This window comes from Eschrichtius robustus, chromosome 2 (assembly GCF_028021215.1).
Source record: "Eschrichtius robustus isolate mEscRob2 chromosome 2, mEscRob2.pri, whole genome shotgun sequence".
NCBI classification, from domain to species: Eukaryota; Metazoa; Chordata; class Mammalia; order Artiodactyla; family Eschrichtiidae; genus Eschrichtius; species Eschrichtius robustus.
Window position 1 is genome coordinate 42,297,254 of NC_090825.1, and position 22,634 is coordinate 42,319,887.

General features: G+C 38.8%; 2 protein-coding genes across 4 annotated transcripts in view; one reads left to right on the plus strand and one right to left on the minus strand.

Moving 5' to 3' along the window:
- CDC20B (cell division cycle 20B) overlaps positions 1-22,003 on the minus strand; it is a 61,537-nt gene extending 39,534 nt beyond the window's left edge. The window contains exons 1-2 of the mRNA XM_068532815.1: positions 21,941-22,003; positions 21,595-21,657 (exon numbers count right to left, since the gene is read on the minus strand). Of these exons, the coding sequence (XP_068388916.1) occupies positions 21,595-21,657; positions 21,941-22,003 (126 nt within the window). The remainder of the gene's footprint in view (positions 1-21,594; positions 21,658-21,940) is intronic.
- Positions 10,671-15,383, plus strand: GPX8 (glutathione peroxidase 8 (putative)). Of its 3 annotated transcripts, none has more exons than XM_068535339.1 (3): positions 10,671-10,744; positions 11,497-11,758; positions 14,775-15,383. In XM_068535339.1, the coding sequence occupies exons 1-3, from the start codon at positions 10,694-10,696 to the stop codon at positions 14,936-14,938; spliced, it is 477 nt and encodes a 158-aa protein (XP_068391440.1). In that variant the 5' UTR covers positions 10,671-10,693; the 3' UTR covers positions 14,939-15,383. The 3 variants fall into 3 exon arrangements, with proteins under 3 accessions (XP_068391440.1, XP_068391439.1, XP_068391441.1); XM_068535338.1 differs by having other exon boundaries at positions 10,672-10,897; XM_068535340.1 differs by lacking the exon at positions 11,497-11,758 and having other exon boundaries at positions 10,672-10,897.
- Positions 22,004-22,634: the final 631 nt, after the last annotated feature.

Genomic DNA, 22,634 nt, shown 5'->3' on the forward strand with positions numbered 1-22,634 from the left:
GGTTTCTCTCAGACAAGGAAACCGCAGATCCAGCTCAAAGACTGGAGACACTCGGCCCCAGTCCGAGGGAGACTGGGTGCTGGGAATCTCTCTCTGATCGGAATGCTCGTGTTTCAGCAAGAAAGATAGTCAGAGGGGTACGTTGTCCCATGTTTTAACAGAAGTTATAAATTGAGACTTTTCCTATCAATTTCCCTACTTTTCAAAGTTTTCAAGTGATTCAAAAATTTTAAAACGCGTGGGATTAAGCAAAGCATGTCTGTGGGCCCCATTCAGGCTGTGGGCTAGGCTAGGTCTGCAACCTCTGCAAACACCAGCGAGGCAGCCCTCACCCTTCTAGGCAGCACGAAAGGGAACAGCCACCATATTTGAAGATATATTTAACTTGCCACAAACATGATACGCTTGATCAAGGCTTTCCTGGAGCCCCAAATTTAAATATACATTTAAAAACAAAATAATCCTGAGTTTAAAAGAGGGAAAATAAAGAATAATTTGATGTGTCAGCTAAGAAAAGTGATTAAGAAATTTCACACTGAACTGACAATGAGCCATGTTTCTCTGGCTTGTCCACTGTCACTCTCTCCATACGGTCTCCCCACCTGCGATGCTCTTCAGCAGTTCTCTAGCCCACCCTCATGGCTGGGGTCAGCCACCAACTCCTTCAGGAAAGTGTCTCTGACATTCCTTTCCTCCCCATTCTAAACTGGGTTGGGCAGCCTGTGGTGGGCTATATATAATTGTGATGGTTAATGTTATGCGTCAACTTGATTGAGCTAAGAGATGCCCAGATAGCTGGTAAAACGTAATTTCTGGATGTGTCTGTGAGGGTGTTTCTGGAAGTATTTGATTCAGTAGACTGAGTAAAGAGATCCACCCTCACAAATATGGGTGGGTATCCTCCAAACCACCAGGGGCCCAAATGGAACAAACAGGCAAAGGAAGGGCAAATTCTCTCCCTTTGTGAACTGAGACATCCATCTTTTCCTGGCCTCAGACATCAGAGCTCCTGGTCCACAGACCTTCAGACTCCTTAACTTACAACAGCAGTCCCCCAGTTCTCGGGCCTTTGGACTTGGACTGAATCATCCACCAGCTTTCCTGGTTCTCCGGCTTGCAAATGGCAGGCTTGTGTGATTTAGCTTCCAAAACCTCATGAGCCTCTTATCTATATCTACATCTATATCTATACCTATAACTATATCTCTGTCTATATCTATATATCCTATTCATTCTGTTTCTCTAGAGAATCCTAATACAATAATGGCCCCGTAAGATATCCATAGCCTAATCCCTAGAACCTATGAATGTTACCTTCTATGGCAAAGGGGTTTCGCAGATGTGTTTAAGTTAAGGATCTTGAGATGGGGAGAACATCTTGGATTATCTGGGTAACCACTAAATGAAATCACATGTCCTTCTAGAAGGAGGCAGAGGGAGATTTGACTACACACAGAGGAGGAGAAGGAAATGTGACCACAGAGACAGAGACTGGGGTAATGCACAACTAAGAAATGCTGGTTCACCAGAAACGGGAAAAGGCAAGGAATGGCTTCTCCCCTAAAGCCTCCCCTGCTGATTCCTTGCCTTATGCCAGCAAAACTGATTTTGGGCCTCTAGCCTCCATAACTGTAAGAGAATAAATGTGTGCTGTTTTAAGCCTCCAAATTTGTGGTAATTTGTTACATCAGTTATTGGAAACTAATACACAGCACTCCTGTGCTTCCATAGCTCACTATGTGTGATTCCAATAGAGCCTGGTCACATTTTATTAATAATAACAGCCTTTATCAAGCACTCAATAAGTGCCAAGCACTGAGATAAATGTATTAGAGGGTTTTTATTTAAACTTCATCACAACCCTGTGAGATAGGTACAGTTATATCCCCCATTCTCCAGAGTTGGAAAGTGAAGGTTAATAGGTTTGAACAAGGATAACTTGAGAAAAGATATAGCGCTGATAAGTAGAGGATCCAGGATTCAGACAACTGCACACAATTGTACACAACATTGCCTTTATGAATGGCAGCCCCTGGAGCACGCAGTGCACAACCTCACAGCCAACCAGGGTAACCCAAGGTTTAAACTCACAAAGTGATTCAGTCCCCGTGCTTTTAGCACCTCTGCTCATGCTGTAGTCTCAATGTTTGTGTCCCTCCTCCCCCCACAAAAAAAATCATGTTGAAATCCTAACCCTTAAAGGTAATGGTGTGAGTAGGTGGGGTCTTTGGGAAGTGATTAGGTCATGAGGGCAGAGCCCTAATGAATGGGATTAGTGCCCTTATAAAAGAGGCCCCACAGAGCTCTCAAGCCCCTTCTACCATGTGCGGGTACAACAAGAAGTCTGCAGCCCAGAAGACAGCCTTCAACCGACCATGCTGGGACCCTGACCTCGGACTTCTAGCCTCCAGAACTGTGAGAAATAAATTTCTGTTGTTTATAAGCTACCCAGTCTATGGTATTTTGTTACAGCAGCCCACAAAGACTAAGACGGCTTATATTCCACTTTTCTGATTATTTTTATGTCCTTCTACTATATTATCAATTCATTAAGACCAGAGACTTTGTATTATCTCTTACTATCCTCAGATTATAAGACATTTAGGGCATCTAGGAGCTCATGAATAAATGAATGAATCTCTTCCCTCAGAGGCAATGAATCCTAAAAAGCCACAAGGGATTTAAGAAAGAATCCAGAGGCAAGGAAATAAGGTATTTTCTTTCTTTCTTTTCCATTAAGAAGAATGATTTTCAAATTGGACAGGATATAATAAACACTTCTGCAGAAACTGGAGAGTGAGATAAATTAAGCAATAGATATTCATCTGGGCAATTTAAATAAGTTCAAGTCTCTGGGACCAGATAAATGAAACCACAGAACACTGACGACACTTCCAGAATGGATACTGATTAGTGATCTATGATGACAGGTGAGAAAATGCCCTCCCCTCCAAATTTAGATAGACAAGTGTTCTCCATGGTTTTCCAATAGGAAGAACAAGTAACTAGAAATAAGTAGCTTGTCGCCAGTGGCCTGGATCACACGAGTCTTACTGGATCCATGTTGGCCTGAATGAATCTGCCTGTGATGTACAGAAGGGGTTTTGTCCCTGGCCTAATGCTGTTCAGTTTGTTATCAGTAGTTTGCATGGAAATTTATTTATCGAAATTGTTTTTCTTAAGGTGAGAAGAGAGTTAAAATATTAAAGGACAGAGTAGGATTCAGAATAAAGTCTGGGACAAAGACCAAAATCAGCAAAATTCAATTCAATAAGAATATGTGAAAAATTTTCCCATTTAGATTTTTTTCACGGCACAGGCCTAACATGGGAAAGAACTGATAAGAAGTGAAAATGATGGGCAGTATTAGACAACCACATCCAGAATATGAGTCAACAGTATAATGCAATTACTTTTTTTTTAAGTAGTACAATTTTAGGTCTTGTTAAGAGAAAAACAGTGTCCAGAAGAAAAGCAAGCAAAATCTGATTATCCCTGCACCAGTCAAAACTCATCTGGAGAACCGTGGCCAGTCTAAGAACTGTTCTTTTGGAAGGAGATGGACAAGCCAGGATTCAAAACTTGATTTTATTTGGAGGAAAGAGACTGCAGTGATAGGAGGGCAGGGAACACACAGTAAAAGAGCCACACATGAATGGAGTGAGAGCACCTGGGGTATCTAGTCCAGAGGAAAGGAGACCCAAAAGGAACTGTCTTCTTTAAAGAGAAGCAATTTATGACAAAAAAGCAAAACTTACTTTGTGTTGCTCCCTATGACAAAACTAGGACCAATGCATGGGAAGAGGCAAGACTGTATTCAACACAAAGAACGTTCAAAGAGTTAGAAAGCAATTGTTCGCAACATTTTGAATATATTGTTCTCAGTCAGCCCCTCCACTAAGGACATATGGTCTGTAATGGCACAGATGAACATTTTTTAATAGTTATGTATTTTAACGTGCATTTTTTAATGTTTTAAATTTTTCAATGTTGATAGAAAATTTTCCCTTATAAAAATTAATTTGAGTAAAATAAGTGACTCAATTTGGACCAAAAAAGTTAAGTAACTAACAAATGGTATGCAGACAGGGTAAATCACTGAGGCAGTATGCAAATAACTACAGCTTAGGAAACACTGCTGTAGGTTGTGGTATTTCATCTTCAATGTTTTTAAACTTTTGTTCCAGGATCTATCTCCTGCTGAGGAAATGCCTGTCGCATAGTTTTAAATGACTCAAGTATTTATTAATAGAGAGGAAGAGGAAGATAAGGAAAATAAGACAAAGAAGGGAAAAGGGATGAATGACTTGATACTCCAAGCACATCAGTGCGCCTTGTTTACCTTTAGAGTTCACATCATATTGACACTAAATCGGGAGGAATTCAGGGCACCAGAGCCAAAAAATAAATAGAAAGGAACCTAGAGAGGTTAAAAATAAGGTCAGGAAGTAACAAAATGAAACAACTGGGAAAACAGAAACAAACATATATCTAGTGATAAATAATCTGACACACAAATATTCAGTGGGTGGGAAAAACCTAGGCATTCCAAGGAAAGACATGCTGGTGATGCCAGGGTCTTTCTAGAACCTAATGGCAGAGACAAAAGTAACAAAGATGGTCCTTAGCTCTCAGGCATAACCCCCCAACCGCTCTTCCTTGGCCTCTGAATGTCTGCCCCTCCCACCTGCCCCACCACCAGCAGCCCAACACAGCAGCATTCTGTCCACAGCACATTTCGAAATCAGGGTCTAAATATTATTTAAAATTGATCGTGAAGACCAAAATGTTTACCGTCTAATTTTTTAACTTCCAATGCCCCCTCATCCTAGGGAGCAATACAACCAAAGCAAAACAATCAAGGTCAGATATCCTTTATTCTGCATTGCCAACATCTGCCACTGGGGGCTCCAGAGTGTCTTTAGCATCTACCCCTTCCTTTCTATCTCCCTCATCAAGGTTGCCTTCGTTAAGACACTATCATCTCTCAGCTTGACTTGTTGCTCTGCAGGCTCTGACCCCTTCCACATAACTTCAGTACACGTGGCCAAGGTTTTGGTTGTTGTTCTCCATTCCCTCCCTTCTTCAGACCCTTACAGTGATTTCTTATAAAACTAAATGTCGGGACTTCCCTGGAGGTCCAGTGGTTAAGACTTCACCTTCCAGTGCAGGGGGTGCGGGTTCCATCCCTGGTGGGGGAGCTAAGATCCCACATGCCTCTCAGCCAAAAAAAACCAAAATATAAAACAGAAGCAGTATTGTAACAAATTCAATAAAGACTTTTAAAAAACAATGTACCACACTAAAAAAAAAAAATCTTTAAAAAAAAATCTAAATATCTAGTGATGAATAAAACCCCTTCACCAGAGTACTACAGCAATGTCACATATCACATTTTCTTCTAAGTAAACATATTTTGTCTATTACAGAGAAATAGTTTAATGTCATTAAAATAATTTTGGTTATGAAGTTGAAAGTCCTAAACTCTAGTCTTGGTTGTCCCACTTACTAGTTCTGTGATCCTGGGTGAGTTATTAACTTCTTCATATTTCAAAGAATTGTTACATAATGTCTGTAAAGAGCTTTATACTACACTTGATCCCCTGTAATATAAATATATGCATATTTATATATTAAATATTAAAAATAGCTTTCTACAAACATGTTATTTATTTAGAATCATGGGTAGTACAAAGCTCTTACCAACATGTCATTTCTTTAGCATTTGGTTATTTGCTGCCTTATAATTGTTCCCTTGTTTCATGTGTGTTTTGTCTCCAAACTTGATTTCATACTTGTGTGAGGCTGCTTCCATCACTTACACTTTATTGTATCTTCTGCAGTGCCTTAGTTGGTTGACTGAGTCCACTGCTTTATCCCATTTTTGACCCAGTAGCTTCCCTTAACCTTGACCTTCAACCTCATCAATGTCTTCCCCTCCTTTAGGAAGCCTTCCTAGATCTTCTGAAAGAGCACTGGTGGGTTTTCTAACATATGATCCCCTAAGCAGAGAAATTTGCAATGTGGATTTATTTATAATCTGAGGATGGTCTTAGTATAGACCATGTAAGCAATGATGACGGTCCCCAGAAAGCTGAGAGATGATGAAATCAAATATATACAGAGAAAGACTCTAGCAAGGTCCAAAATCTATCTGTGGTCACCACTGTCTAGGGTGGGTGTTCTCCAAACTACTGTCTTAAATGTTTGGTTAATGGGCCTGTATGGATATTTAGATATCATAGATATATATGTACACATATGTTTATATTTATATCTCATGTTCCTAAGCCTTAAGAATCATAACATTAACAAACTGGCTCTGATCTGATTTCGTCCTTGACAAGAGACTTACTTAAGCTTTCCAAGTAGTTTTCATATAGAGTGAATTTTCTGGTCAAACGAACAGGAAACGTCAGGTCTGCACAATTGTTTTATTTCTGGTTGTAAAAACTGGCATGCTGGCTTATACAGCAATCTCTTGTAAGTTCATACAGCATAAGATTGGCCTTCTCAAGTCCTTTCAGCTCTGGATCACTCAATGGGAGATTCTTAGAAAACAATGGACTTGAAGCTAGCATAATGATTTTATCAAAATAATATCACCCTATGGAGTCCTGCCTGGGAGATGGTCCGTCAACATCCCTTCCAGAGTTATCCCTCTGTCTCCTCCCTCAAAGCACAGTTATAATGGAATGAGTTTACATGGTTCAAATTACAACAGGTCCTATGAATTAACTTTTAAAGCTATTTGCTTAAACAGCCTGCGGAGTTAAAGTAGCTAGTGTAGACACAGAGACACGAAACACATCTACTGTGGAAGATAAAGGGAAACCAAAGAAGCTTGTTGCTCTGCAAACCAGAAAAAGATTGAGGTCTAAAGTTTCTCAGACTTAAATGTGCATTTGAGTCATGAGGGGATCTTGTAAAAATGCAGATTTTGATTCAGAAAAGGCTGGGATGGGGCCTGAAAGTCTGTGTTTCTAACAAGCACCCAGATGATGGCAGTGCTGCAGACAAGGACCTGACTTGGAGGAGCAAGGGCAGAGAAGTTAAGCTACATAGCAGTGTTCGGAGATAATATAAACACAGGCACTTTGTCTCTTTCAGTAACTCAGCTAGAGAGCACCAAAGTAAAGTTATCACAGTTAAGAAGTGATATAATACATTTTGTATTAGTATTTGTATTTTTAATTTTTACTAGAAATTATATTTACAAGAGAATAGTTTTCTTTCATATCCATTCTTATCAGGTCCCAAGAGTGGGAGTGAAGTGGTTTATGTTCTCTGACAGGTTTATGTGCTTAAGCTGTGGGCATTGCTCAGCTACCTCCAAACACATACCCCAGGAGCAGGGACCAGAGCAGGGCTCACAGCCTCCTTAGCATGTCCTCTAAAGCTCCAAATACCTAATGGTGATGGGAAGGGACTCTCACAGCTTCTCAGATCATTCTGTGCACTTTTCTAGCACTTTCTGGAAACTTACCACAACACCAACAGTCAGGCCCTAGTGGAACAAAGTACCTTCATTCAAAACCTGCTATGTGTCCTAGAACAAAAAATTTCACAATTTGTATGCAAACACAAAAGACCCCGAATAGCCAAATCAATCTTGAGAAAGAAAAACCGAGCTGGAGGAGTCAGGCTCCTGGACTTCAGACTATACTACAAAGCTACAGTAATCAAGACAGTATGGTACTGGCACAAAAACAGAAATATAAATCAATGGAACAGGATAGAAAGCCCAGAGATAAACTCACGCACATATGGTCACCTTATTTTTGATAAAGGAGGCAAGAATATACAATGGAGAACAGACAGCTTCTTCAATAAGTGGTGCTGGGAAAACTGGACAGCTACATGTAAAAGAATGAAATTAGAACACTCCCTGAAACCATACACAAAAATAAACTCAAAATGGATTAAAGACCTAAATGTAAGGCCAGACACTATAAAACTCTTAGAGGAAAACATACTCTTAGAGGCAGAAACTCTTAGAGGCAGAACACTCCATGACATAAATCACACAAGATCGTTTTTGACCCACCTCCTAGAGAAATGGAAATAAAAATAAGCAAATGGGACCTAATGAAACTTAAAAGCTTTTGCACAGCAAAGGAAACCATGAACAAGACGAAAAGACAACCCTCAGAATGGGAGAAAATATTTGCAAATGAAGCAACTGACAAAGGATTAATCTCCAGAATACACAAGCAGCTCCTGCAGCTCAATATCAAAAAAACAACCCAATCCAAAAATGGGCAGAAGACCTAAATAGACATTTCTCCAGAAAAGATATACAGATTGCCAACAAACACATGAAAAGGTGCTCAACGTCACTAATCATTAGAGAAATGCAAATCAAAACTACAATGAGGTATCACCTCACACCAGTCAGAATGGCCATCATCAAAAAATCTAGAAACAATAAATGCTGGATAGGGTGTGGAGAAAAGGGAACCCTCTTGCACTGTTGGTGGGAATGTAAATTGATACAGCCACTGTGGGGAACAGTATGGAGGTTCCTTAAAAAACTAAAAATAGGGGCTTCCCTGGTGGTGCAGTGGTTGAGAATCTGCCTGCTAATGCAGGGGACGCGGGTTCGAGCCTTGGTCTGGGAAGATCCCACATGCCGCGGAGCAGCTAGGCCTGTGAGCCACAACTACTGAGCCTGCACATCTGGAGCCTGTGCTCTGCAACAAGAGAGGCCGTGACAGTGAGAGGCCCGCACACGGCGATGAAGAGTGGCCCCCGCTTGCCACAACTAGGGAAAGCCCTCACACAGAAACAAAGACCCAACACAGCCAAAAATAAATTAATTAATTAATTAATTAAAAAAAAAAAAAACTAAAAATAGAACTACCATATGACCCAGCAATCCCACTACTGAGCATATACCCTAAGAAAGCCATAATTCAAAAAGAGTCATGTACCACAATGTTCATTGCAGCTCTATTTACAATAGCCAGGACATGGAAGCAACCTAAGTGTCCATCGACAGATGAATGGATAAAGATGTGGCACATATATACAATGGAATATTACTCAGCCATAAAAAGAAACGAAATTGAGTTGTTTGTAGTGAGGTGGATGGACCCAGAGTCTGTCATACAGAGTGAAGTAAGTCAGAAAGAGAAAAACAAATACCATATGCTAACACATATATATGGAATCTAAAAAAAAAAAAAAATGGTTGTGAAGAACCTAGGGGCAGGTCGGGAATAAAGACGCAGACTTACTAGAGAATGGACTTGAGGATATGGGGAGGGGGAAGGGTAAGCTGGGAAAAAGTGAGAGAGTGGCATGGACATATAAACACTACCAAATGTAAAATCGTTAGCTAGTAGGAAGCAGCCACATAGCACAGGGAGATCAGCTCAGTGTTTTGTGACCACCTAGAGGGGTGGGATAGGGGGGGTGGCAGGGAGATGCAAGAGGGAGGAGATATGGGGATATATGTATATGTATAGCTGATTCACTTTGTTATAAAGCAGAAACTAACGCATCATTGTAAAGCAATTATACTCCAATAAAGATGTTAAAAAAAAAAACTTGCTGTGTGCCCTAAACAGGGCATTTTCTAAGGTGGCTAAAGGAACCATGGATTTCAGGATATGCAGCCCTCAATTCCCTTTCCATATCTGCCCCTAAAGTTTTCAACAAAATTAGGCCTCCTGTAGAAAGTGACAGCCACAGAAAAAAATGAAGATAATAAGCAACTGGATGATGCACCCAAGTAGGATGGGGGATGGAGTGTTTTTGCCTTTAGTGTAGAAATACCTTATTTAATTATTAAAGTCCTGCTTTATTATACAGTTCAGTATTTTTCTATCTACAGTTTGCAGCCCATTGGTGAACCTTGAAATCATTTTCATGGTTCAGAACCAGGCTGTTTTAAAAATGCAATACACCAGGGTGCAACGCAGTTCAAAGGGGAAGTATCATTTAATGAAACTTCTCAGTTACACCTGTCTATGTACTGAGCTATATTGTAAAGTGCATTTCTTACTATGCATCATAATCAAAAATTTGAAAAATCACTGAACTATATAGCTTGCTTTATGGTAGAGGAGGGTTTTTTTTAGAGCCATCATTGTTTTTAATCTATTTATTTTTACTATATTCACCTGGCATTGCCTTAGCTAGATGAGGTCATAGCGAGTAGCCTTTTCAGAAATTTCACTGCCCTTTTCACTATAAATTCCTTGAACTCATATAGCATGCTTAAGCCATATGCATTATATATACACATATAATATTAAATTCCTATAGATCATGTGTCATACTAATAGACCAATTTAATTGACACTCTGAACTATTCCTGGGTATTATACACCCAATTCCCTACATCCAGTCACTTGCTGGGAGCACCTCACAGCTTTCAAGTTACAATGGCACCATCTTCTGGTGAAATATTTTCTTTGTTGGGCCGATATTAAAGAGCTACCAAAAATGTCCTGATTTTTCAAGCAAAAATTGCAACTGACATCATATATACATTGATATTCTTTAGAGCTTTTTACTTCATTCAGGAGTTTCACTCCGTTCTCAATCTGAGAAAGGTCTTTCTATTCCTCAGCAGCGAGAGGAGCTAGTCTGTCCTTCCTGACTTTCCGTTACACTAAGCTGGTTTCAAGTTTCAGCTCCTCCTTGAATTCCAGCCTGCTGAGACTTCCCTCTAGAAGCATCCAAAATGGAGCCTCTCACAGCCTACCCTTTGAGATGTTCAGGGCCCAAAGCAAAGGTATTTGCAGTTTTGCTGTCTATGGTTCTATGTACAGTAATGTTATTTCTTCTACAATTAAAGTTCCTAAAACCTAAAATCAACAGCTTTTATACATTTGAAGTGAAAGATGCAAATGGAAGAACGGTTTCTCTGGAAAAGTTTAGAGGCAAAGTAAGTTGCATCTTCTGACTTTTATTTCTGTTGTTTGTCCGTGTTCTCTGCTTATTCTCTTAAGAGTCCATTTTTCACTGTTAAACGGTCATATTATAATTTAGTCTTCAAAGTAATGTTATTAGTATATCACTTTAGCCATCAGAGCTCTCAGTTTATATACTTCTAATTGATAACTGATTATGTTAACTGTTTGCTTTAAGTGCTGGATTAATACTTTAAGTTGCTTAGGAAATTCTTAGAGTTAGTAATGTGAATATGGAGTATTCCACATAATGTGAATATGAAAGTATTAATTCCATAATCTAACAACATTGAAAAGCACTCTATCAATAATCATATTTTATCTTTTATTTAAAAAAAAAAAACTTTAGTTGAGTACATAGGGCTTTTTCAATGGTCGTGATTTTTCAGAGTTTTAACTCATGCATCCGCGTTATGATTTTCAGCAGAATTGTGTAAATCTAAAAATATGAGATAACCATCTATCAAAGGTTGTATTCCTCCAAAATGGTTTAGGATTTTAACTACTTGCAAATATTTTTTTTAATCTTTTATTTGCTTCACTTTCCGTTTGGATTTTTTTCTTTTTCCGGGAGGTTGCACTAGTTGTAAACGTGGCTAGTGACTGCCAATTCACAGACAGAAATTACTTAGCACTGCAGGAACTGCACAAAGAGTTTGGACCATTCCACTTCAGCGTCTTGGCTTTTCCATGCAATCAGTTTGGAGAATCGGAGCCCCGCCCAAGCAAGGAAGTAGTATCTTTTGCAAGAAATAACTTCGGAGTAACATTCCCCATCTTCCACAAGATTAAGATTCTAGGACCTGAAGCAGAACCTGCATTTAGATTTCTTGTTGGTAAATATCTACCTTGCCTCACCAATTTAATGTTTTTAATTGCTTTTCATTTTTAAAACAAATATACCAGGACAATACATTCATTTGAAATGTTTTAGTGGGAAAGTTTTATAAAACTATCAAAGAGCTAGATTCTCATCCTTTGTGATTTTCTAGAAGTTATGCTTCCCTGAAATCAATGTTTTAACTTCTTGGATGGCAAAATAAATCTACTCCAGTGTATTTTATTTTTATGATCATTTTCCTGAAGAATTTACTTTAAGTGGGGTCATGGCTATTTTCACAAAATATTTCAATTCTTATTTAACTAGCATGTGGGCAAATATCCCTCCCCAATACTAAAGCTATACATCCCACATCAATATTGCTGAGCATTATTAGTTGAACTTATTTTTGTGGTTAATTTTATGTTGCCTTACTTATCTAAGATATTATCCTCAAGGGTGAATAATATCTGTTTGCCAGGTGGTTTTTGGTAAAATTCAAAGCAATATATCTTGATTTTTTTTGGAGGAGGGTAATGTTAGGCTATCTCTGTAATTAAGCTAGCTACAGAAACCTATTTAAAGATTTTCCAGCGTAAACGTGCTGCAGTATAGTGACTAAAAGCTAAACTTTGGCCCCAGTCTGTGTTGAAACCCCTGCTCTTTTACTTTTGCTGGGTGGCTTCAGGCACATAATTTCCCTGTGACTGTTTCCTCGTAAAATGACGTTATCTACCCCCTAAGATTGCCTGGAGGATTACGTGTGTTGATAATAAAAGTAAAGTACTTATTCACATACAGCTTACACTGTGGCAGACACTATTCTAAAGGACATTCAGCTAATGTCCTCTCATCTAACTTTTATAGATGACAGCCTCAGTCATTTTCACTGTGGGTAATTTGAGTTTTGCTAAAACCATGACCTCAGCCAGGCAATCAAGCTTTCAATGAAACAAACCAGCTAATGATGTTCTATAATATTTCATTTAAGTATGAAATCAGGATCGTCCAAAAACATTATATTCAGTTTCTAGGGAAAGTCAATATAATGCCTAACACCACGAATAGCAACTAGAGTGAGGTCTTCATTCCTTTTATTTCCAGGGTGCACAGGGGAAAAAAAGCCAGAGCATGTGCCCTGTAATCATCTCTCAATTATAGCAGCCAAATACTTGGGCACAGTAGCTCCTAGGTTCTTCCCCTTTGTCACTAAAAAAGCTTCTGAAACTCCACTCAAAACTCAAAAAGGTAACAGTGATTTAAGGTTTCACTAAAGTTAGATGAAGCTACAGAGACAAAGATTATGAGTTGACGGCCAAATGAAAATTAGATCTTTGAAAACTGGCCAAAATTGACAGTACCTGATCATGCACTCACAAACAAGATGGCTCTGTACAGGTGTACAGGTTGTTCACTAAACAGGAGTAAGGAGGCAAACGGGGGCTGAAACACAGGTGAGTGCAAGGTATGTGCCGAGGGACTGTCCCCACCTGGAAGGGTATCTTTTTCTAATTCACACGAAGATGTTACACTGACTAGAGAGAGCCCTGCCCTGATGGGCATTATCTTTAAAAACACATTTTCCATCATAGAAAATGGCTATTTTTCAAAGCGATTTTAAGAAGGCTTTAGTTACTAATATGATGTTCATACCGAGTCACTGATGTTTGAGCTAATCAGCAACACTATTAATAATGAAATAACCAGTGTAAATGCTTGGCACAGTACACAAAATAAAACACATATAAGTAAATATTAGGCTACTTTTCATTCGTTATTTTTAACCTATGCTCCCGCATTTGTTCTTTCCCCAGCATAAAGCAAAGTGTCCCTCAATTTTAAAAACTCTAGGCAGTGTGTGCCTTCTACCTACCTCATCAGCAACGTTTTTGAAAGGATAGTTAACATTTGTTTTCTCCACTTCCCTGTTTCTGCTTCCTTCTTAGATCACTGTGTTTGGCCTCTCACTCCATAACTCTCCTGAGCCTGGTGGGTCTCGCTGCCTGTGACTTCTACTCTGGCCCCTTCTCTTCCTCCCTTGCAGGTTCCTCTTTTCCTCCACCCTTAACTCTACTGATCCTCAGGATTCTGCCACATCCACATGGGCTCTCCTTACTCTGTCCCCTTTCCCTGGGTGAGCTCTTGCTCTTAAGCTCCGAAGCCTCCTCTGATTGGGTGTCCCACATAACCTGAATCTCCTTGTGTACAAAAATGAATTTGTCATCTTCCTCCTAAAATTTGTTTGCTTTGCCATGTCCCCTATTTTAACAGCACCAGCTCTGCAAATAGGAAGGTCTAGATATCAATCCAGGCTCTACCATTCACTAGCATGTGACTGTGAGTCCAGGCCTCCATTTTTCTCATCTGCAAAATGGGGATAATAATAATATCCAATGTTTACAGGGTTGCTGTAAAGATTAAAGGAGAGGATCCATTTAAAGCACTGAGCATACATTACTAGGCACATAATAATTATATTTTTTCTCATGTTAGTCAATAATAATGCACACAAATCCTGTATGATATAAATGGAAAAAAACTTCTACATTTCTTACCTAAATTAAGATGTATCAAAGGATATCTACAATTATTTAGAATTCCTTACTATATAATATGCAACAATATTAAAAACATATATATATTTACTACAAAAAGTAATCCATACATTCCTATTACCAAAGACATTTAGAACATCACTTTATCTTAAAAAAAATGTTAAGAAACTGAAAGTTTTCAGCTAGTGACAGGGTAAATTTTTTGTGGTGGAGATCAACAAATCTAAAATAAACTAATTTATTTCATTTCTTGATTCTAGGTCAGTAGAATCATCAGTGAAGTCACCAAGTATATAGAAATCTGGTTACACAAACTTTGAGTTGTTTTGTTTGGGTGTTTTGCTTTTTGTTTAGTTTGGTTTTTGAAATGATGACAATCCTAGAACTTGATTCTAAAGTTGTAATTTATGCAGATACTGACAAAAATGAAAATCTTGACAAAGAATTTACTCATGAAAATATATTCTGATATTTTAGATTCGTCAAAGAAGGAACCAAGATGGAATTTCTGGAAGTATCTGGTCAACCCTGAAGGTCAAGTTGTGAAATCTTGGAGGCCAGAGGAACCCATTGAAATCATCAGGCCTGAGATAGCAGCTCTGATTAGACAAATGATCATAAAAAAGAAAGAGGATCTATGAAAATGCCATTGAATCATTCTAAGGCAATAGTCAGAATACAGAAATGTCTCCGTGAGGGTTTGATCCCATTTTAAATACTCTGACAATTAAATGTGGCACTGAAGGATGACTTTCCTTTTACGTTATCTTGTCAGTGACTGGTAATGAATGTCCCCACGATAGAGATGTTACCTAAAGCAAAAATGAAGAGTAGCCAAAGACTCTAAATGAAATATATTAAATACTTCATCTGACCACACTAAATAATTCAGAATACAGTCACCAATGTGTTTCAATATCCTATTCTCTGACTTGACATTTTCTGGTGTCATTCTTGATGGAAATGCCAACACACTAGACCACTGTTTGAATTCAAGACACTGTGTGACATTTCCAGAGTAACTAATTATAAATGATTATTTTTATGTAATAAAAAGCAAAATAAACATTGAAAATGTGAAATATAGATTCTAATCCTTATGTATTTTTATTTGTTTCAGGTACAGGACTTTGGGTTTTTTGGGGTTTTTTTTAAGTACAGGTTCATGGTATGTTTTACTACACCTGGCCAAATAGTCACTTATAAATGATGTTATCACAATATTTGAAAAAGCCTTCATCTTTCTCAATATTTTTTTCTAGAAGCAGCTCAAATTCCATAATTAGAATATTAACACTTGAGTCAGTATTTTTGAGTGAAAATCCCAAGTGTAAGGAAAAAGCCATGAGTATATGATCATTCAGCTTGATTCCCCTTCAGGTTAATTTTGATAAATTCCTTACAGGTTAATTCCTTACAGGTTTTGGTTAATTCTCTACAGGTTAATTCCTTAAAGGTTCCTTACAGGTTAATTTTGGTTGCTAATCTAGTCAGACTAGATTAGCCATTTGGAAAGAATTCAATGCTGCATCATTCTCATGGTTGTAATAAGAAGAATCAACTGCAAACAGTCAAAACTCTTAATGAAGAAAAGGGAGTGATTGCAACTACATGAGTCTTAGAAACATCAGCAATCACTGAGCCTTTTGATAGAGTCACAACATACCTTTTCTCCCAAAGTCCTGATCTTTACGTTTTGTCAGCCTTCTAATTATTGGGTAAAAAAGCAACCTGCCAAGTTGATGAAGGTTAAGTATTGCCCCATGAAATATATATTCATTTCATAAAGGAATTAAACAGGAATACTGGAGCCAAAAAAAAATGTGAAAAAACAGTCATGTAGAATTTGGCTAAGAAGGAAGACCCAATCTAAATAACTGTGAATTGGCTCTCCAATTCTGACCTGATGAGTGAAAGTGAAGATTCTTTTTTTTATGGTGAAATCAGTAGTGCTACCTCAGTAAATAATTCTGCAAAAGTGTTTAAAGGTCTTAAAAAAATCAAATATATTTCCCGGAATACCTTCTACTTCAACATATATGTCCAACCCCCAGCTCTGAATGTATTTAGTAAGCTCTCTGATGGGGGTGGAGGCGTGGTTCCCCTCAGGTCAAGAGGATGTGCAGAGGCACCTCAAGAATAGCAGTCAATACGGTTAAAATAGTATGTTTTATATTATGTGACTTTTACCACAATAAAAAAGACATTAAAAAAAAAAAAAAGAATGGTGGTCACTGTGTGAGCAAAGCCCGCTTCTACCTCTCACCAGTGGCAGGGCCTTGGGCCAAGCTCGACTACTTTTCAGTTTCCTCACCTATAAATTGCGGGTGGGGTGAAAGTGAACAAAAAGCCCCTTCCAAGTTCCCAAGGTTTTTCAAGTGATCAGGAATCAGTACTAACCTGGATTGTTGTTGAAGAAATGGAAGCCACCTCACTAGTCTATCTGCCTTTTGCAAGCTTGCCCCCGAAAGCCTGTTAGCAATTTGGATTCTGGGCCTCTAAGCAAAATTTTATTTAGGATAATCCCTCCAAGTGTTGCTTCTGGAACACTCTTGCTGTTTACCCCCGCTTACGACTTCCATGAGTTCCTATCAGTGCTCCGGGACGGCGGGGGTGTTTATGTGCTCACAATCGGGGTGTGAGCAGAAGTGTATCTGCCAGCACCACAGAGGTTACGTAGACACCCCACTGCCAGACAGAGGGCAATGCACTGGGGGACGACCAGGACTGTCCCAGAGAACGCAGCTGGGATGTCCATCCTGCCCCAAATCACTAGTTCTCTCCAAAGCCATAAAAAGTGGGTTTTTCACTTATGTATCTCCAAACTTGGTTGCCTTATTCAACCTATAATCTCTACTAGGTTAGGCTTGATTCTCTCCTCTTGCCCCTCAGAGTATGCAGGGAAGGCAGGTAGGGATTTGAAAGTGTGTCATACCGGTGTCCATTCAGGGTTCTGCAACAACCAGGCTATGTGTGAGGAAAGGGAGGTGAGCCATTTGCTGATGTGCTGCCACCCAGACCTCAAATGTCTCATATGAATACCGTCAGGCAAACACACAGAGAAAAAAAATGCATTTTTGTTGAACTGAGCACAATACCTTCTCTATCTCAGCATCAAAAAGTCCGGGACATAAATGCTACGAGCTGCCTGAACTGAGAAGTATAACAAAAATAGTAGGCATCCCATAAAAGAGTATTCAGCAGTTGTCCTCCTGACAAAGGAAAGGGACAAAATCAAATGCTTTTAAGTGTGGTTAATAATTCATTGACGAAGTTTGTTTAATTTGGGAAGTGGAGAGGAGTACTTCCTACTAACTCCTAATCATCATCTTATGGCAGAGGTAAAAATACAGAGTGTTGCAGAGTGGAATAAATATGAATTTGCCTGAAATATTCCCTAAAAATTGTACTTCATTTTTGAAATTGCATACTAATTATAGCATACCTATAGTATGTATATATGTACATATACATAATTCTTAATAACTATAGTATATATAGCATACATACAGTGATGACTGGTAGATGTTTAACAACCAAATCTCTGGAGGAGGAGTCCCAATTTGCAGCATTTGCAATTTCTATGGTGTGAATGCTCCCACATGGTCAATTTTAATCTACTAATGGTTTGATAACTGGCTTGTAAAATTTCTGAAAATTTAACAATCAATTCTCACAGACCAGGATAAGCTGGCTCCAGCACAACAAAATTTTTAAAATCAGACTTATGGTAATAAGGATCTCCAGAGAGAAAAATCTAAAGCAAAAACATATCACATATACTCTTTATTTTTATTACAAATATATTATTTTGACAGGTTATATATAAATGTGGATGTATATGCAGTTATACTGAATTATGAAAAGCTGCTAACATTATAACTGTATAATCGCACTATAATCTAACAATGTAACTGGATTGCCTGCAGGTAATTGCAAGTAGGAAAACACTCCAGTAAAAATTAAGAAAAAAAAAAAAAATATATATATATATATATAGACAAAGTCTAAGAAGGAAAACAAAAACTATTTCTCTACATTTATTTTCTTTAAACATATTAACTGTTTCAAGACTGCCCGATATGAGCGGGAAGGTCTTGGGTGATCCCTGTACAAAATCATGTGTATTCCTGCTAACGTGTTCCTTTGAAAGAAAAATGTCATGTTTGGGTGCAGCTAATATGGGGACGCTCTGTATTTATCCCTCAGCTTGACTTCATCTTCCCCAGGGAATAATAAAATCCTAATAACTGTTACACCAAGAAACTAACACATCACACTTCTTCCCACTCTTCTTGTTCCCTCCTCCCTCTGAACCGTTAAGGCCACACCTTGCCGAGGGAAGCATTCTCTTTTGGGGGCAGAGGCTGGTGGGGGAGGGAGAGCCATTTTCCAGAGGGTGTGATGGGAAGCAATTACATCCCCAGCACCAGTGAACAGCAGTGGCTGCCCCCAGAGAAGATACTTCCAACCAGCTTTGCCTCCCTCCTCCTCTTTTTTTCAACCCACTTCTGTCTTCTCTTCCTCTGACATCCCAAGTGTGGATCCCTCTCTTTCCTTCTCACTCTTACGAAAACAATTTCTTTTTGAATTTAAACATTCAATCGCCTCCTTACCCATTGATCTCCTTATTTATCTTTACTACACTCCATCCTTTCTCTCCTTTCTCATCATCTCAATAATAGGAACTGAACTATGTATTCTGTTTATTGAGTATAAATGTTGGCATTTTACGTCTTGCTCTTTAAAAAAAATTTTTTAAAGTAAAACACAAAGGACAAGCCTTCTAAATTTAGTAGGTTTTATTTTTATCAACAGATCAGTGATTTTCTATAGAAAATAACATGTTGAAATTTAACCTCAAAAAAAACAAGATGAAAACAATATTTACATTAAAGGAATACTTAAACACAAAGATGCTGAAAATGGAATGATACTAGGCAACAACAAAAAGAGGATGAGATTTGAAAGTAGCAAAATGCATAAGAATCAAATTATAGGTATCTCTTTAACCCATGGTTCTAGAAATGTTTACATTTAAATAAGGTAGGAATTTAATTTTACCCATAACTTATAATCCAATGCAGTAGAGAATGTGATACATTTCTCACTTCTCATTTAGGGTGTTAATAATTGACCAGACCACCAAAGTCAGTTCCATGAACTTGCTGCAAATGTTTATACAACCACAGTGTGTCTGGGACCCAGCACACACCTGACACGGCTCCATGAGTCAAAATGGCCTCCAAGGGAATGAGAAAATATTTTAAATTATATTGTGCGGTCAGTTCTCCCCCTTCACAAACTAAATATCATGCTCTCTTCCAAACACTGTATGAGTCTGTGATTTTACAGAAAATGAAGACTCAAGGCAAACCTTCCAAATAATTCAGCCCCATCCCCTAACCCCCAAAATCCCCAATTCTGTTGATATTCAAGTGAAAATGTTTTAGTTGACTGACTCATCTGGAAAGTTACTTCAACTCCCCCTTTAGCTGTACACACACATGGTAATTGAGACCTATTCTAATGTCAAATTAAGAAACTAATCATCCAGAAAGAATTCTAAAGACTTAGTTGAAAATTTGAGGAAACATTTTAGGTTTGCCATTCCAAATTGTCATTATATTCTAAATTTTATATTTAAAATAGATATATAATTTCACAAATACTTTAATACTGTCTACAAGTATTAGAGACTCCAGAATAGTACCTGAAATTTTTAAAATAATTAATTGGAGTAGTTTCTTCATCATTATAAAGCTGTTTGTTGTATTATAACTGAAAAGTAGTAATAAGCATCATGGTAAAGAGTGACCCGGTTCATGGCAAAAAGTACACGTACACACAAACATACACACATATTACTTACAGATTTAATTATACTCTGATGTTCATTGTACATGCAATAAGATAGCAGTTGCATGTTAGCTGATGCCATTCACATATTCAACCAGCTAACAATACACTGCCAACCCATCACACACAGGTAACCAGTGTACTTCGTTAACAAGAAGAATTTATCCAGAAGCAAGTGGCAGGGTAGTTGTGGCTGCTGAATTGACCCAAAGCAGCCAGCTAACAATACACTGCCTACCTGATTCAGGTCACCGCTGCTTTTCATGGCCCATAAAGTGACTGAGGCTAAATTTGTAACATGAAACAGTGGCAGAACTTTCATCTTAATAGTGACATTAAAGAAAACTTACAGACAAAACCTGTTCCTCCAAAAATATTATAAGAAATAAAACAAATATTTTATTTAATCTATTCAAAAACTTAAAAAGAAAACTTTCAAAATACTTCCACTTAGCTTTTACAAATTAAAGGCTCGGATACTGCTATACAAGTGAATTAACAAAGTTATACATAACTGTAGCTTTTCCCATTACTTCTATTTACTGACGAAAAGACCAGTTGTCTATATCAGGTAGTCAAATATCTAGGAGTCATGGTGATACAAAAGGTAGGCAAGACAAATCTTCAGCTTTGTTTGGGAAAAATAAATATTAAAGTATTTAGGGAATTTTAGGAGTCAAATGTCATTTGTTTTCTCCGGCTACAAAGGCTATTAGTCTTTGCATTCTGAAAGTTATGTGTTCAATTTATTGTGTCACCAATTAAATACAGGAAAATTTAAAGAAGGTCTAGAAAAAAATCTATAAAACTGGTGATGGGTTTGAAACTAAAATCTATAAGTAAAGACTAAAGGAATGTGAACTATTTAGCCTAGAGAGAAGCAAGGTGAATCATGATAATGATTTACACTGATTACAAGAGAAGCTAAAGGCCTTTGGGTTCGGACTTTCAAGGTGAAAAAGTACAACATGGGATCAACTATTAAGTTATTAACCTAAGGGCCGGTAGATTATGCCACTTCTCCTCTTGACCACAAGATAGCACCATTTCCGTTTCTTTGGGGGGCAAGCTTATGAACGCAACAGAGGGGAGCGCAACTAGCAACTGTTAAAATGAAATTATAACAGCCAGCTAAAGATGCACTGCCTACCTGACACATCCAAGCGTCATCTTTTGCTGTAGAGGCAAAAACTAGAACGTAACATTCAGATTAAAATGATTACCATTATTTGTCAGTCAGAGATCTTCAGTTTCTTACAAAAAGGTTTTAATATATAGACTCTTTAATATATAGACTGTAGTTAGTGATAGTGTGAGATTTTTTTAATTTTTCATATTTTCAGACCAATTCATACTTCCAGCAAATATCTTTAGCAAGAATTAGTTTGTTCGAGGTCATATTCAAGACAGAGAACTGGAGTAAGCACTGGACACTCACCTTGGGAGAATCTTGACCTCTCTTCTGTTTCATGTCTTTGGCGAGCACCCGCATGACCTCCTCCTTCGAAAATACAGACAACATATATGAGTAGAAACTGTTTAGGAAAAGCATAATATTTGGCGTGGAATGTTTCTAGATCCTTACTTAGTCAAACTACATTCACTTTTTTTTTTGAAAGAAAACAGGCACCTCCAGAATATAACTAAATTACACAACTCAAAATTAAAATCAGGATTTAGAGTTTTGAACTACCTCTTGGTCCTAAACAGGTATTAGAAACGGTGCCTTCGACAAGAAGTCCCTTTAGGGAGTTGGGGCGAGGAAACAAAAGGGCGTTACTCACCCATAGGATCTCTTCTTCGGTCCGGACCCTCCTCCGGGCGGTGCGCTCAAGTTTCCACTCCATCTCTGGAGGAGTTTGCCCTACCTGGCTGGAGTGTAGCCTCTCCTCGAACGCTTTTGGGTTTGCCCCCCAGTTCTAAGCCAGTCTTGACGCTTAATCGTCAAACCTCTGGAGTCTTGTCCCGCAGGACGATCATACTTCACCCCTAACCTCCCATTTTTCCCCACTCTTCCCACCGCTCCCAGCGAGCTTTCCCCAGGGTACGGTTTAAAAAGCCGGCGGGGCGGCAGCCAGAGCGGGAATCCCCCTCTCCGGCTTCTCATTGGCCGGCGCTGCGGTGACGTCAGAGCCCGGGAGGGATTCCCCCAGCGCGCGCCTGGGCCCTCTCTCTCTCTCTCTCTCTCTCTCCCTCCCGGCCGGCGGCCGCGCCCCGCAGCCTCCAGCTCTTTGTCCGCGGAGGCGCGCGCAGGAGCGCCAAGCTTTGCCGCGAGCGGTGGCGGGCCTGAGCCGGGCCAGGAGCGGAGGGCTGGACAGCTGCAGGAGGCAAGGCGGTTGGCGGGCGAAGAAGCGGGTTCTGGGAATTCACGTTCTTTCCATTTTAGAAACAAAAATGTTCTGTAATAACGAACCCTGCTCCCTTTTCCTCGGCCCCCACTTCTCATTCTCCAGCCCCACCATCCTGCCTCTGCCTCTG